The 14595-nt window shown below is 47.6% G+C and overlaps 1 protein-coding gene across 6 annotated transcripts in view; it reads right to left on the reverse strand.

Moving 5' to 3' along the window:
* Nucleotides 1-250: 250 nt before the first annotated feature.
* Nucleotides 251-14595, reverse strand: part of CSTPP1 (centriolar satellite-associated tubulin polyglutamylase complex regulator 1) — a 114130-nt gene continuing 99785 nt past the window's right edge. For all 6 annotated transcript variants that reach the window (XM_053386766.1, XM_053386784.1, XM_053386746.1 and 3 more), the window contains 5 exons: nucleotides 8444-8529; nucleotides 5386-5581; nucleotides 4201-4310; nucleotides 1819-1882; nucleotides 251-1195 (listed from right to left, as the gene is read on the reverse strand). In XM_053386766.1, coding sequence (XP_053242741.1) covers nucleotides 1015-1195; nucleotides 1819-1882; nucleotides 4201-4310; nucleotides 5386-5581; nucleotides 8444-8529 — 637 coding nt within the window. In that variant the 3' untranslated portion in view covers nucleotides 251-1014. The remainder of the gene's footprint in view (nucleotides 1196-1818; nucleotides 1883-4200; nucleotides 4311-5385; nucleotides 5582-8443; nucleotides 8530-14595) is intronic.

Here is a 14595-nt window from a genome sequence, read left to right on the forward strand (position 1 = left end):
AGACTTCAGGTGAGGTGTGAAGAGGACAGAGTCTGGGTGTGAAAGCAGCCTTAAAGGATTACCAATTTGTGTTGATTTTTTCTTTATGAAAAATGAGCTGATTTGAAACACCGTCTGATTAATACACTGTTTTTTAAAAAAACTTTGTACCTTCCTTAGGAAGACACTTACCAATGATTCAGTGGAGTTTTGAGCGGTATTGTCACCTTTCGCATTCCCTCAAGGTTGTAATGAATCTCAGACACATTACTTGCCTTTTACAACATGCTTTATTTACTATATATTATACTTTGTTTGCAGGAAAGTTTAAAGCTTTGCAAATTAATAAATAATGCCCTACTCCTTTCTCCTACGATAGAGCCCAGTAAGCATTTGAAAATGCTTATCGGCAATGGCCATCCCACAAAATATGGAAGCTTAGCCCCAAATTTCAAATCTGGTGACTTAACCAGGGTCATGTCTTACTAACTTGTTTGAATTTTGAGGTGAAAGCTTGGAAGGTATTGGAATAGCTAACTGACTAGCAGATAGGGCATATACAGGAGGAGAAAGTAAAATAAATCTCGCGAGGACAAGAAGAGTGCTTTGAGTTACAGGCTTCATCTTGTATATTTCCTATCCTTGGATGAGGATGAAAATGTTTCACAGTGCATAGTTTTGGGATTAGAATTGATTCTTCAAAGGTAGCTACTACTTGCCCTAGTGCTAGAACGTTTCTACTAATTTGACTTGTTTGCCACCAGAGGGCAATCGAACCCTGCAGCTGATGTCAGCTTTCATGGCCTAGCCATCCAATTTCTCTGCCAGTATGAGGAGAAAACAGTTTTTGTTAGAATGGGGTGTGCCTTGCTGAGAGGGAGCTCTGAGCTATAATACTGATAAAGAGTAAAAAGGAGTAGGTCACACGTTGAGATTGTGGAGGAAGGTGCTTAAACAGCTATGTTTCATCAACGCCTACATGGCTTCAGTTACAAGGGCTGGAAATAAGCTTGTACTCCCATGCATATCTATCCATCAGTTCTCAGAAGAATCTGTCTCTTCAGTGGAGCCGTCGCTTTCCACATCCATTTTCCGGCGGTGGAGGAGAGGCCTCCAAGGGGAGCTGAAGCGGAGAGAGGGGCGGGAAGGCACATTGGTCGCATCCCCGCTGGCAGGGTTGGAATTGGAAAGGGAGAGCCCGGAAACCTGAGCTACCCTGCAAGAAGAAAAAATGGGGCTGAGAGATTTGTCATTGCAGAATCTTGTGCACTGGTACATGGGGGAAGGGATGTGGCTCGCAAGTTGCCGTCAAGAGGGCTCCTCTGCCGCATGGAAGACTTTGTTTGCTTCCTCTGCTGGCATATAGCTTCCACTTCCTAAACTGCTCTTGTTTAAGTGACAGGACTCTTGACTTGCACAGCTAAGGCTGCCTCCTTAGTTAGAGCCTCTGGGTCTCTTTTAAGGTGGCTAGCCAAACTGCTGTGTGAGACACCTTTTGCACTCTTGCCCAGGTGCTGTTTGTTGGGATTAGACTTGGGCTGGAAAGTCTTCCATTCCCTCCATGTCAATTAGCAGTAATTGCTTAAAAAGGCAATTTACCGTCTCATCAACTGCACCACTGAGCTGAGACGGATCCAAAGAGGAGTCCTGCTGCATAACCTGTGCCTGTAGCTCAGGGGCAAAATGCATGTTTTATAAGCGGAAGGTGTTGGGTTCAGTCCCTGGCATCTGCAGACAGGGGTGGAAATGTCCTTGAAGGAAGAGGCACTGCAGAGTAGACTACTGAGCTAGAGGGACATGTTGCCTGACTCTGCTTTCTCCACTGGAAAAGGGACTTACAGTTTCTCCAGTTCCTGATCCATATGTGGGTCAAGCAGCAGGTCTGCCTTATCTGGGAGAGCACCTGGAGGAGAGAAAAAAAGCAACAAGGTGAAGATCAGCCTGATACTTCAGCAAAAGCTGCTGTCATCCATATGCCATAGGAACTTGACAACTTCTATGTCCACTTAAGTTCATAATGCAAATAGAGCCTTCTGCAGAGTGGATGATACATCCCTTTGAGAACATGCAGTTAAGTCAAGGCTGGTCAATCTCTTTCCCAAAACAATGGGATTTGCGGGTACTCAGTTATGTTAACTGATTACCTTTTACATGCTCTATTGCTTGTTTTCTTGCTTAGAAGGAGCTACATGATCTCGGCCGCTTGTAACAAGGGTGCCTATGCAGCTGTCGTCTTCTGAGGGATGCCTCATAGAAAATCTTAACACATAAACCCACTGAGGTGTCTGGAGGGGGGAGCTGAAAGCAAGCACCCTTGCTGCTGTCTTTCCATTGTGTCTTCACAGAAATTGCACAATTGTGTAGAATGAAATCCTGATGGCCTGCTTCCTTGCTGCAAAGCAGTATTGATAGGAGACAACTTGGGGTGGGGGGAAAATGCCTTAACCCTTTCTGCTTCCCACAATATACTGAATGCATGTTTGCAAGAGGGTAAATAAAGATGTAGTGGCTTGGGGTGGGAGCTAAGCTGGAAGAGCCGCTAAACTAGATCGACCAATGGTCTGATCACACAGGAAGGCAACTTCCTGTGTTCTCTGACGCTCCAAGAAATGGGGTTCTTCAGCACCCCTGGCTCCATGTCACAGAAGCCTGCAGCAGCCAAGAAAATGCTCCTGCCTGCCGCCAGCCTTCCACAGCCTCAATTAGCCGAACCCAGCCAAATGCTGGTCATCTTCCTGCATGTGTAAGAAAGTCTCCTGGGACGCTTGAGTCTCTTGGGAGAGTCGGTAGGCAGCACTTAGAGGACTGGTGAATCAATATTGACGTGAGGCTGGGCGTTGCCATCTGCCTGAGAAACTCATCCACTGTGCTCTAATCCCTGTCTCTCGTCATGGCAGGGCTGCCGCCTCTCCAAGGCCCCTGCCTGAAGGCGCCTCCCAGCCCTCGCCTGGAACTGCCCTCGCTGCAGGGCTCCAGGAAGCCTGTGATCCCCTGCAGACCAAAGCCTATTCAAATCAGCCTGCGTGCAGGGAAGATGAAAAGGCACCAGGAGAAGAATCCGGCTTCCCTTGCCAAGACGAGAGCACCTGTTCGACTTGCGGCTGCTGCCCCTCCCTGTGAGAGGCCTCGGCAGGAAGCTGGCAAGAGGCCAGAGGCCAGGCCTTCCTTAATGGAAGGGAAAACCCAGGCACTTTGTGCATGGCACAGCGATGGCAGTGGGCAGGGCTTGCTCAGCCCATATGTTGGCTTTGCACCTTTACTGGAAAGTGGCTTTTGCAGACCTGGCTGGGCACAGTCCAGGCACCCTCTTCCTCCTGTGAATGGATGTCTCTCTAAGCCTGTTTGCAGAGGGGATTGCAGGCTTGTATGCTCTGTCCCCTTTGATATATAATCTCCTTGCTGCTGGGTAAACAGCCCTGCACCAGGAGAGCATTAGCAGCTCAGATGGCTGGCTGAGGCACAGGGAGGGAGAGAGCAGCGCTGGCTGTGCTGTGACTTAGACCCTTGGCAGGCGGCTCACACGGGCCAGAAAACGAGAGAGGGCAGAGGGACTGAGAAGCAGCTTCATACAGGGACTTGCAATGGGTTGAAGATACTCAGAAGTCACTAGTACTAGTCACTAGGTACCACTGTATAGGACAGAACCCAACAATAGCTAGAAATTTAGCACAAAGGAATACATGAGATTAAATGTGAAATCTGATGGGCTCACTTTAGCCAATCATAATTCATTTGATCCAGTGCAGGCCACAAATGATTGGGCTAACAATTAAACAATTAATTTAAGAACCACTTCCCTCATTTTGCAGAAACAAATCAACAAATGTACACTCAGCAGATGGTTGTAGCCAGTCACAGCTGCCTGACAAGGGAACCGGTATGAAACCCATGTTTCCAAACACGCATCTGCCACAGTCACACTTTACAACTAAAAGATAATGCATGATGTGGTCTTTGGGCAACTGGAAGGAATTAAAGCAGTTTAAATGAAAGGTTTTTCTTTCCTTTTTTGTACTGTCCCGCTTGCCTTCCTTGCCGGATTCATTCCAAGTTTCTTTACTCCAAAGGGACCTTTCTAAAATGCTCCTACATTGTTTTTCTGGCATATTTGGTCATGGCAAAGGCATGTTTCTCAGTGGTCACTTTAAAACCTGCTGTCAACTTCCCTAGATCACATCATTGCGAGGGAGAGGGAAGAAACAGGGTGGGACTTTTCTTTACCGAGGGCTCTGTTGATCCCATGATGCTTTGCAAGAGCCATCAGAAATCCATAGAAGGTCAGTCTCTGCACACTGCTCAGAACTTCCTTCACAATAGCAGATGGGGGACAGCTAGGCAAACGAGAGGAACACAGGAAGAAATTGTGACGCATCAATTTCAGCAATTTCAGCTTATGGATGGAGGGATGGATCAGGTGTCACTTTGCAACATGAAGCTGTCTTTTAAAAGTACACAGGAGGAAATAATCTCCCCATAACTCCCTCTGACTCTGGCCATGGCGTGAATTGGGCTGGACCCCCTTGCCTCAAGGGATTTTGGTGGGAGCTGCCGCCTGGCATGTTACCAGTAAGGGAAGACTCCTTTCACCATAGGCTTGACAGGATCCAGTCAGTTAGTCCCATTCCCTTGCCTCAGGGGAGGACTGCTGCCCGCTATGGCATCAAGGAAGGAGGACAAGGACAGGAAATGATGCCTGGACAAGCCTGGCTCTGTGCAGACCCTGTACAATTCCTGCTTCTGTACTAGATTTGAACATGGCTTTAATTTTTGAGAATCTTCTGTGAGCTGCTTTGAGAGTGTCTTGGGGCTATAAAGCAGGGTATGAATAAATAATCAATCTCCACAGGCAACCACGATTGCCTTTTAATGTGAGGAGGTGAAAAGTGCTTTGCTGAAGGGCATTTCCCAACAACTTTGACCAGCAGGTACTGCAACCCATTTCTGTCAGTGCTGGCATAGCTCTCATACTGAAGGAATGATACTGTCAGCACTGTTTCTATTGAGAAATGGCCCTATTTCACGCTCAGCCTGAAACGCCTAGATGGGCCTGAGAATACTGCGGTACTCTTAAGTCAAAAGACCACTTCCATCTGGCAGAACTCAGAGTTAAGAGGGGTCTCAAAACGTGCTCACTTGTTACAGGGAAAACTGCCTTTTTGCAGTTGTGTGCTCCTTGAGAAGTTGGTATCATAATTTCTGTCACCCATCTGACACTATCAGTGGTACTTAGCCACGCTAGTTTCAGAGAGCAGAGAGGCAGCAATGGGCATACAGGGCAGCTTGCCACATCTCAGTTCCTAGATGTGATGAGTGTCTTTGCCTAGACTTCAGGGAGCCCCTCCCCTCCCTGCAAGGTAGGCAAAGATGAACCATGGTTTATTCATGTTAGCCAGTCACAAGCCTTACCTGTATTTGGACCTGTCACACAGAGACTCAAGGCACTGGTAAAATGCAGGTGCCTCCACCCCATCGAGCGGGCTGCACTCACTTAGAGTCTGGCGCGAACGATGCTGCCCAGAGGATGATGTAGGCACAATGACAGTGTTTGGGTTCTTGCCCGTCAAGAGCTCTTGATAGATGGCAGCCACGCTTTCAATGAACTCTGTAAAAACAGAAAGGCAATTTAGAAATCATGGTTATTGGCACACATGGGAATTCTCAAGGCTTGGGGACGTGTAGCAAATCGATCCCATTCTTCCTCCTGCAGTTACTTACGCATGATACTGGCAAAGAAGCCTTAGAGCATGCAATACTGTGATTTTACTTGTGTTACTATGTGATGAGGACCCAAAAGGCCTTAGTGCAGGGGACGCCAACATGGTTCCCTTCACATGGTTTTGGACTAATACTATGGTATGTATTTTTGTGTTTTAATATTGTAAACTGCCTTGTGATCCTCGGATGAAGGGTGGTCTAGAATTGTAAAAAACAACAACAAAAAACAAAACAAAAAACCAAGCAGCCCCATCATCCCTGGCCCTTGGCCATGCTGGCTGGGCCTGGTGGGTGCTGTGGCCCACAACATCTGGGAGGAAATCACACTGGCAACCTCTGTGCCTTCGTGACACAGCCCAGCACTTAGCCTTTTCAGGATGGGACAAGAAAGCCACAAGAGGATTTCACAGGGCCACCTCTGAAAATCTTGTGGATGAATTGCTGGTCCTGCTCTTTGAGTGTGCTTTTTAAGAAAAATTCCTTCCAACTTTAATTCTACGAAGGAGAGTGAAAGTCAAGGCCACCCAATCAGACCAGCTTCTTAAACACGCAAACTTTCATGGTCACAGAGATAAACACCACCCAAGTTAGGAAGAAGCTGTTTGGAATTGTTGGAGGAGGCAAGGGAGTTGGGTCAAGCAGTCTCCAGCCTGCAGCCCAGTGTACTTCAGCACAAATCCAAAGTAAACACAAGACAGGGTCCAAAGGGAAAATTAGGGGGAGAAGCTGGCCGAAAGCATTTCCCCCCAGGCTCCAAACCTTCCCCGCTGTTTACTCCCAAAATCTAAATTTAAACAAGTTTGTTTATGGACCTGGTCAGCCATTTACAGATGTAGATTCCACACTGAGTGGTTTGCATGCATGTGGGCTGGTAGGGTAGCCTGGAAAGCTGACGTGCGCAGATGAGCATGGAAGTGGTGACCTGTGGTCTGTGTCTGCCGACCTCTACGCACACAACTAGAGCCTGGAAGGCTATGATGCGTCACCAAGATGGGTGGCTTTCTGAGGTTATCCTGAAGGTCCAGAGTTTAGAGCAGCTTTCAGAACATGCTGCATTCTTGAAATGGACCCCATTCATGCAGGAGAGAGTGACTGAGAGAGGGGTTCATTATCTGCTGTGCATTTGGATTCCATCCCTGCCCAGAGATAAACAACAGAGAGGCGTGTCGTAAGAATGAAGGAATTTAGCACACGGTTCCATCTCCCAGAGGCAATAAAATGTAAACAGGCATTTCCACACGGTTACCATGAATATACACTGTTCCCAAATTTCAGGGTTTTTACCCCTGACAGGTGCTAGAGTTTTCACTCAGACCCATTCTCTGGCTGGTTACCATCAGAAAGGAAACTGCTTTCCAGAAATAAAATACTTGGGGCTGCTTCAAGCATTTTGAATTTGCTACATGTGAAGGGTTTTTGTGAAGATGTGAGAAAACCATGTACATGATGCCTATTTGTGGTCGTGCTGGTTGTATATTGATATTTTTCTTCTCCAGATGTTTTGGGTTACAATGCAATCTGAGGCAGCATGGCCAGTGTTCAGGTATGGTGGGTGCACATATCAATGGAGGTTTGTTCACAACAGGGTTTTGATGGGGTTACACAGAATCAGGTGTGTGGTTTGGGGGTGTTCCTGGGCATAGTGTTATTTATGGACGTGACCTCAGTGGCTGGGAGTTTGGGTTCATTCACCAATTGCAGCCTTGTCTGGAGAAAGTGGAGCTGGCCCCAGTTGCACATGCATTGGTTACATCCAGACTAAACTACTACAGTGATTTGCATATAGGACTGCCTTTGGAGACAGTCCAGAAACTTCAGCTGCTACAAACTTCAGCTGCCAGAATGCTTGTGGGAGTAGACAGTTTGATCACATCACACTGATTTTGCATCAGTTGCTCTTGCCACCAATTTGTTTCTGGGCTCAGTGTGAAGAACTGGTGGTAACCTTTAAAACCCTGAACAGTTTAGGACCAGATTATTTGAAGCGCTGCCTACACCCATATGAACCCACCCAGGCTAAGGACCTCCTACTAAGCTTGGCAAATACCAAAAAACAGGGCCTTTTCAGTGTCAGCTCCACACTTGTAGAAGAACTCTGCTTGTCCCCTTTTCTTGTCGTTCTTAAGCAGACTCTAAAGACTTCTTTATTTCACCAAGCTTCTTATTTTTCAAGCTGGACTCCTGTATATGCTTTTATCTTGTGTGTTTTTATTGTGCTATTTGTCCGTTGTTTTTCAAAAGCCACCTTGCGAGGGCTTGCCTTTAAAGGAGAGGGTAGAAATATATAAACCAATAATAATAAATATATGGTGAAATGGATGCAAAGTTCACACATGAGGAGCCACATGTACTTTTCATGCTTTAACTTCAATGTTTTCTGGAAATGAGTTGCGTCCAAAGTGTCTCTCTGACTCAGGCATGTGTAGAGTGAATGATCTTCACATGCAGTTCTCTATCAGGAGGATCTGTGTTGTAGGACAAGGCTTCCTGGCCTGTGTTGCCCGCACTCCTGCCACACTCCTGTCTATTGTAGCTGTGCAGGAGGACAGTGGCACCATGAGGGCAGAGCCACACTCAGCAGAGTGAAGTGCAGGGCTGCTGTCTTATCATGTTTTGAAGTAAGTGAAGCAATACATATTACCATGTGAAAAAGGGGGGTGGGCAATGGTGTGAAGCTGCTAAGTCCAGAGTCTACAATCCTAAATGGGTCACTGTAGTAAGAGAGACAAGGTTAGTAAGATGGGCTCACCTGAGTAGTAAAACTGGATCTGGAGGGCAAACAGGAAGTCTGAAAAAGACATCAAGCAGTCCACAGCATCATCCATGAGAACAATCCTGGAATGGAGAAGGAGAGACAGATAGCTCAACAACAGCCAGTTGCTATGCCAGGTAACTTACAACTGAGGCCAAGTTCACAGGAAGTGAGCAAGGACTCCTCAGAGTCACAAAACGAACTCACAAAGAGGGTCACAGCCCTTTATAGACTAGAACAGATGCAGAAGCTTCCATGGACTGGAATCCTAGGAATTACCTCTGCCTATTTCCCAAAGCAGGTGATGGGAGGCAGAGCCAAAAGTGGGGCGAAACACCTTTCCTCTCTCTCCCGGTGTGCCACTGTTCTCTCGCCTCTCTTCCATCTTACCCAGCAGGCTGCCAGGGAATGAATGAACAGAGGTCTAAACTGCCAGAGGTCTAAACTGATCACATGTCAAAGGCTTCCCTGTCTTCCATCACTCCATCTCTTTTGGCTCTCTCCTAGCCACACACACACACACAATTTCCTGCCTCCTGCTCTCTGAACTCCCACCAACCACACAAATTTAGCTTGAAGGCTACAGGTTCACCACCTGTGGCTTCAGCTGTTTTGTTATAAACTGGCAACATCTTTAAGGTGCCCTGAGACTGCTTCTGCTAAAACAGACAAGCGTGGCTATTGGGTCAATCTGATTTCATGGTGTGTGGAAGCAACATTAGAACCCTGTGGAAATAGAAATGAAACATTGAGAGCTGAGCTGCCTCCAAGAGACTGGGTGCTTTCAAGGAAGGAGATTCTTAACTTATTTCACTTATTCCTAAAAAGGTGGTGATGGAGGACCTTCCTGACACCTAAACTTTGGAAACCCACAAGTATCAGTCCTGCTTTGGCCAGTACGAAATAAAAATGTCATACATGTAAGATACAGAATCACTATTTTCTGACAGCACATTCTGGAATCCTAAAAGAATGAAGGACACATTGCCTTCTGCTATCTTGGTTTAGCAATAATGGCCAAGTACTCTACACATAAAGGATAAAATGAAGACAAGATTGCAGCAACAAATTCCTCCTGTTCTGACCTTGGACAAACACAGCTAATGCTAGCAGGAAAGAAAAGGGCTTTACTGTGCCGATTTATGCTGCAGTTCCAAATAGCGTTGATATTTATTAAACTAGCAGAACAAGATGAAAGCGAAACCTGGGATGCTCCTATGAAGGATTCAGGAAATAATCCTTTTGTTTCCTTCATCTCTCAAGTCTGGGCTGCTCACTACAATGAGTAGGGAGAAGGGAGCACTTTGTGGGGAGTGCATTAATTGTTTGGGGCCCCACATCTGTTTAGTGGGTTCTGCAGGGAACATGGAACTATCATTTGTGTTTTATGCTTCCTACTTGGTGACAAACACTGGCATGGCTCTTGGTTTGCATCTGTTTGCCAGTTTTTGTCCATATAAAGACCCCACGCACGAAATACACGAATGAGAGCTGAACTTGAGAATGGATAGACAAGAATCATAGAACTGTAGAATTGGAAGGGGCCACTAGGGCTAGCTAGTCCAACCCCCTACAATGCAGGAATCCTGTGCCCAATGTGGGGCTCAAACCCACAACTTTGAGATTAAGAGTCTCATGCTGTACCAGCTGAGCCATCCCAGCCTAGAGAGATCCCGTTAGGGCAGCTGGGCCCACAACACAGCCTACGAACGCACCTATATACAGATATACAATTCGCTCTTCATAAAAACTAAGGGTCAAATAGGGTGAAAACTCATTTTGCTTCCATAAACAGTAAGCTCTGTCATGGCTTTGGCAAACATCCTCCAGCATTTGTCCATGCATATGGTTCTAACACAGAGTGAACTGTATCATTCAAAGCAGGAATGCCTTTTACTGGGGAGGGTTTGAGACTAGGACCCCCTTATAATCCAGAGAGAAGTCATCAGTCCTGGGTTGCTCCAACTGGTGGAAGAGGCTTGCGGAAGCTGAGCAGGAGGAGGAGACGGAAGAGCGGCCGGACGCATCTGCGGGAAAGGCTTCCCTCTCCGCCACTCGGACCAGCTCAGTTCAGTGAGGCAAATTCAAGCACACAGAGCAGCTTGAATTAATTATTGCCAAGAAGAAAGGCTACGGCTAAGAGGGTCCCCAGGAGAAAAGCCACTATTTAAAACAAAACCCTTTGAAGATGTCGAAGTGCTTCTGTTTTATTTATTATGTCCCAGAAACCGCCTCCTCCTCCTCCTCCTGCTGTCTAGAGCGGCAGCAGCTCCAGTTCTTAATTCCCACTAATAAGCACGTTATGGAGATTGTCGGTGGCCACATCAAGGAGATGGCTTTGAAGCTGGAAGGCAGAGCATCTTCCATCTCCCAGGCAATGCAGCACAGCCTCTGGCATCCAAAACCACTCTTCAAGCCCTTGGAAGTGCTACAGGCTGCATCGGTGCCTCAAAGCTTTGCACCCCTCAGGTAGCCCCAACAAAGGCAGCAGGCGTCAGAGGAGAGGCTGAAAAGAAGTTACCAGGAAATCTCTGCTCCTGGAAGAAAGAGGGTGAAGAAAAAGCCAGGGGCACTGAAGTCATGCTGAGCTTCAATGGTGAATTCAAGGTCTGACCCTTAATGAAGTCGACACTCCTTCTCTCCCCCCACCCCGCCCCAATTCTAGAAGTGCTGGAAGGCTGTGATAGTTGTCTGAAGCTCTGCAAAGGTATTTTTAGGAAGCTAAATTAAGGGAAAACCATAAAGCTATGCCAGAAGGTGTCTTGAGGAAGCACCTAGCTGGAAGCAGGTGTCCTCTGGTGTTGGGTTACCGGCTCCAGTTGGCCCGAGTGTCTGTTCTCCAGAGAAGACCAGTCGTGGGTAGAGCAGGCCCAGTTGCTTAAGAAGAGGGTGAGCGACAGAGTTATTTCCCCAAGTGAACTGCTGGCTGCACAGCTGAAGCAACCTGTAAAGCACTGCCAGGGACATGTTTATGCTTCTCCTAAAGAGCTGAATGGGAGGAAAATCTGAGGAAGGGGAGGAGCCACAAGAAAGGGACGTGGTCCTAATTTATGGCGACATCCTGGAGCTGGAAATGGACCGGCACGAACTCTCTAGAAAACAGATGTTTGTGGACAGGGAGAGGAGAAACGTCTCATCCTTCCCTTTCTATTTTTCATATTGCACTCCAAGCACAAGGTTACAGAGCCCAGGTTTTACATGTCAGTGTGATGCTTTGCATATTGTGGAGCACTCGATTTAATGCCTTTAGTTCATGACAAAAACTAAAGAAACACAGAGGTGACAGAAGGACTACTAGCTGAAAGTAAGGCATGTTGTAGATCAGATGTGGTAGGCTGACTCTGCTTTTCTGTAAGTTAAGTCCCCTCTTCCTCCATCCATCCATCCATTTTATCAATTCCTACCTTCAGCATATTGTGAAAGTAGAGTCCGCTAATGGGGACATTTTTCTCCTAAGGTTGCTAGCTGCTGGGGGGGGGGGAGGAACCTCTCTTCCAAACATGGAGGAGTGAAGAAATAAGCCTCCCTCCACATCCCGTGCTTTGGCTTCCTAGTAAGAATCACACACCCCTGTAATTAATTAGGGAAAAATAAGATCCATCACTGTATACTACCCATTAAATGAACATCTAGCTTGGCCCTAAGTCAGCGGGTGTCACAGACAGAAATTGGCCATAATATGAAACTCCAGCAAGCCTACTTTTCAGCAGCAACAAGTTGAAACTGTCAAGCGTATGTTATGGGGTGGGGAATGTTTGTTACTCAGCACAATGTCATCAAGGCCCTTGTTGAAATAGCTGAAATCTGATCATTCCTTTGAAGAGATGCAGGGAGGGGTCTTGATAAAGCTCCTCATCTGCTATGGACTGGCTGGATGCAGAGGGGGGGTGGGAGGCACCCCCTCCAGGGGAAGAAGGCTCAGAGCCAGGGGATTGGTGGTGGGACGACAATGAGTGGTCAGAGGGAGAAGAGGGGGCAGACTGGGAGGAGGAGGTGTTGGAAGCTGAAGAGGTAACAGGGTTTAGTGAGCAGGAAGCGGCTGTGACAGACATGAATCCAGAAGCAGGGCAGAAGCAGGGGTGGGGGGAGGTCAAGAGGCAAAGTGGAGGCAGGCTGCTGAAGAAGCCAGCAAAGCTCTCCTTCTGTGACCAGCTCCCCTTCCCCCTGGTCTCCCAGAACAAGAAGAGGAATGAAGAGGGCGGAGCAAAGAGAGACCAGGCGGAGGAGCTGTCGGCTGCTGGAGAAGGAACCTTCAGTCCTCGCAACTGCTTCGTTGGGGCTAGGCCTACTGGGAAGGGTTGCTGTGACCACTAGGACTGAGCTGTTTTGATTTCTTTGAATAAAGAGCTAACTTACCTGACACTGGGTGTTTTGTGGCTGACCCGCCCCTGAGATCAGAACTGAGGGAACTGCCCGGCACTAAGCAGAATTCTCTCACACCTCTGCCACCACACCTTCTGGGAAGGGCAGACTTCAGGTAGTTTCAAGGTTACGAGCAGCTGATGTGTGGGACACAGCCCATCACTGTTTCTATGATGCTGGAGACAGAATGGCCCCTGCTCTTCGAGCCAAGCTGGATCAGCTCATGTCTGTGTCCAGGCTCCCCATTCTTCCTGATCACTCCTGTTATGGGACTGGGAGCCCATGCAGAGAGCACTTAATATGAGCAAAGCCTAATATTAACTAGCAGGCACAAATCGTTGCTTAAAAAAGGGAGTTAGGCATAGTATATGGTGTGCTTGCAATTCTGCTGCAAGTCCTAATAGTTTGCTTCTAGCCAGATAACCCTCCTCTTTCCCACCCCACAAATCAAAGCAGGTCTATGTCACATATCACTGCCAAAGATGAAAGCCTCCAAACTGCCTGTGGCCGATGCCTTGCAGGGAACTCACTGGCGCTTGTGGGAACTAGCCCAGTTCTCTGTGGTTTCGTCACAAGAGATGGAGGCCCAGACTGCACGTGAAGCAGCAGACCTGCATCTTTAAAGATGGGTCCGTGTCTGCCCCTTTCATGTGGGGTGGGGTGTGATTCATAAGGCCAAAGGGGAACATGGGTGAGGGTTCTTGGAATTCCCCCAATTGCCATCACCTGGAGAAATACACACACAGCCTCTCTCCCAGAAGTTTTTCTAGCAGCCAGGCTTACTCCCTGTATCAGAAGGTGACTAGAAGAAAAGTCTTTGGAGAGAGGGACTGGGGGGTCGGATGGGAGCAGTGGGCAGGCAGCTCACAGCCCACCACTCACCTACCATTTGCCCCTTTAGATGCCACCCCACGAATGGAGCCAACCTGTGTTTAAAGATGCTGGATCACACCTCGTTCTCTTCTGCATTGCGGCTGCCTCTCCTCTCTGCCCCAACGTCGTATGTGACCTCTTTCTTTCATACTGTTTGTTATCAGCACATAGCAACAGGCCTCCAAAGAGCTGGCTGCCCTGTGAAATCATCTCAGCCATGCAGCTTCAAGGATTCCAAAAGGCCCGTTGGATTATGAACAATGCCTGTCTATGAAATCATAGCCCCCAAAGCTTATCGATAGGTGCTGTAACTGAGTGGACTGATGGTAAGCCTTAAGTTATATCCTACTTGAAAGCAGGAACAAGAATCCTGGTTGGCAGGGGAAGTGACAAGCATGAGCCTGCTTGCCGATACTGAATCGAAAGAGCCAGCTGCCTGGGAAAAAATGATCTGTCCAGCTGGTGACACTAATGGCCCATCGTCAGCCAGGGGCTTCCGATGTACGAGTAGGGGGAAACTAAAAGAAAAATGCAGACAAGAGTATCAGAAGGTATAGAAGAGGAAGGAGAGGCAAAACCAGCTTCAGATTTAAGGCAGTATATCAAGTGACTTCCCTTGATTAGCTGCGTGGGTGAGAGCAAATTGTTAGCGCAAGGAAGCTCTCAAACCCAGAAGAGCAAAGGCAATGAGATCATTCCCACCTGAGCCGGGGTGCCTCAGACACAGATCTCATTTTTCTCTCACACCTGCCGTCCCAAAGCCCCCAGCTTGTCTGTCTCCAAGGCACAAGCACACAACAGAGGAGTTGTGCGAAGCCTATCCCCCTTCAGTGGGGCCTCAGGTTTACAATGGCTTTGCAGATTAAATTCCTTGACACAATCTTCAGCACCGTGCCTCCTCTCAGATTTATGTA

This window comes from Podarcis raffonei, chromosome 1 (assembly GCF_027172205.1).
Source record: "Podarcis raffonei isolate rPodRaf1 chromosome 1, rPodRaf1.pri, whole genome shotgun sequence".
Taxonomy (NCBI): domain Eukaryota; kingdom Metazoa; phylum Chordata; class Lepidosauria; order Squamata; family Lacertidae; genus Podarcis; species Podarcis raffonei.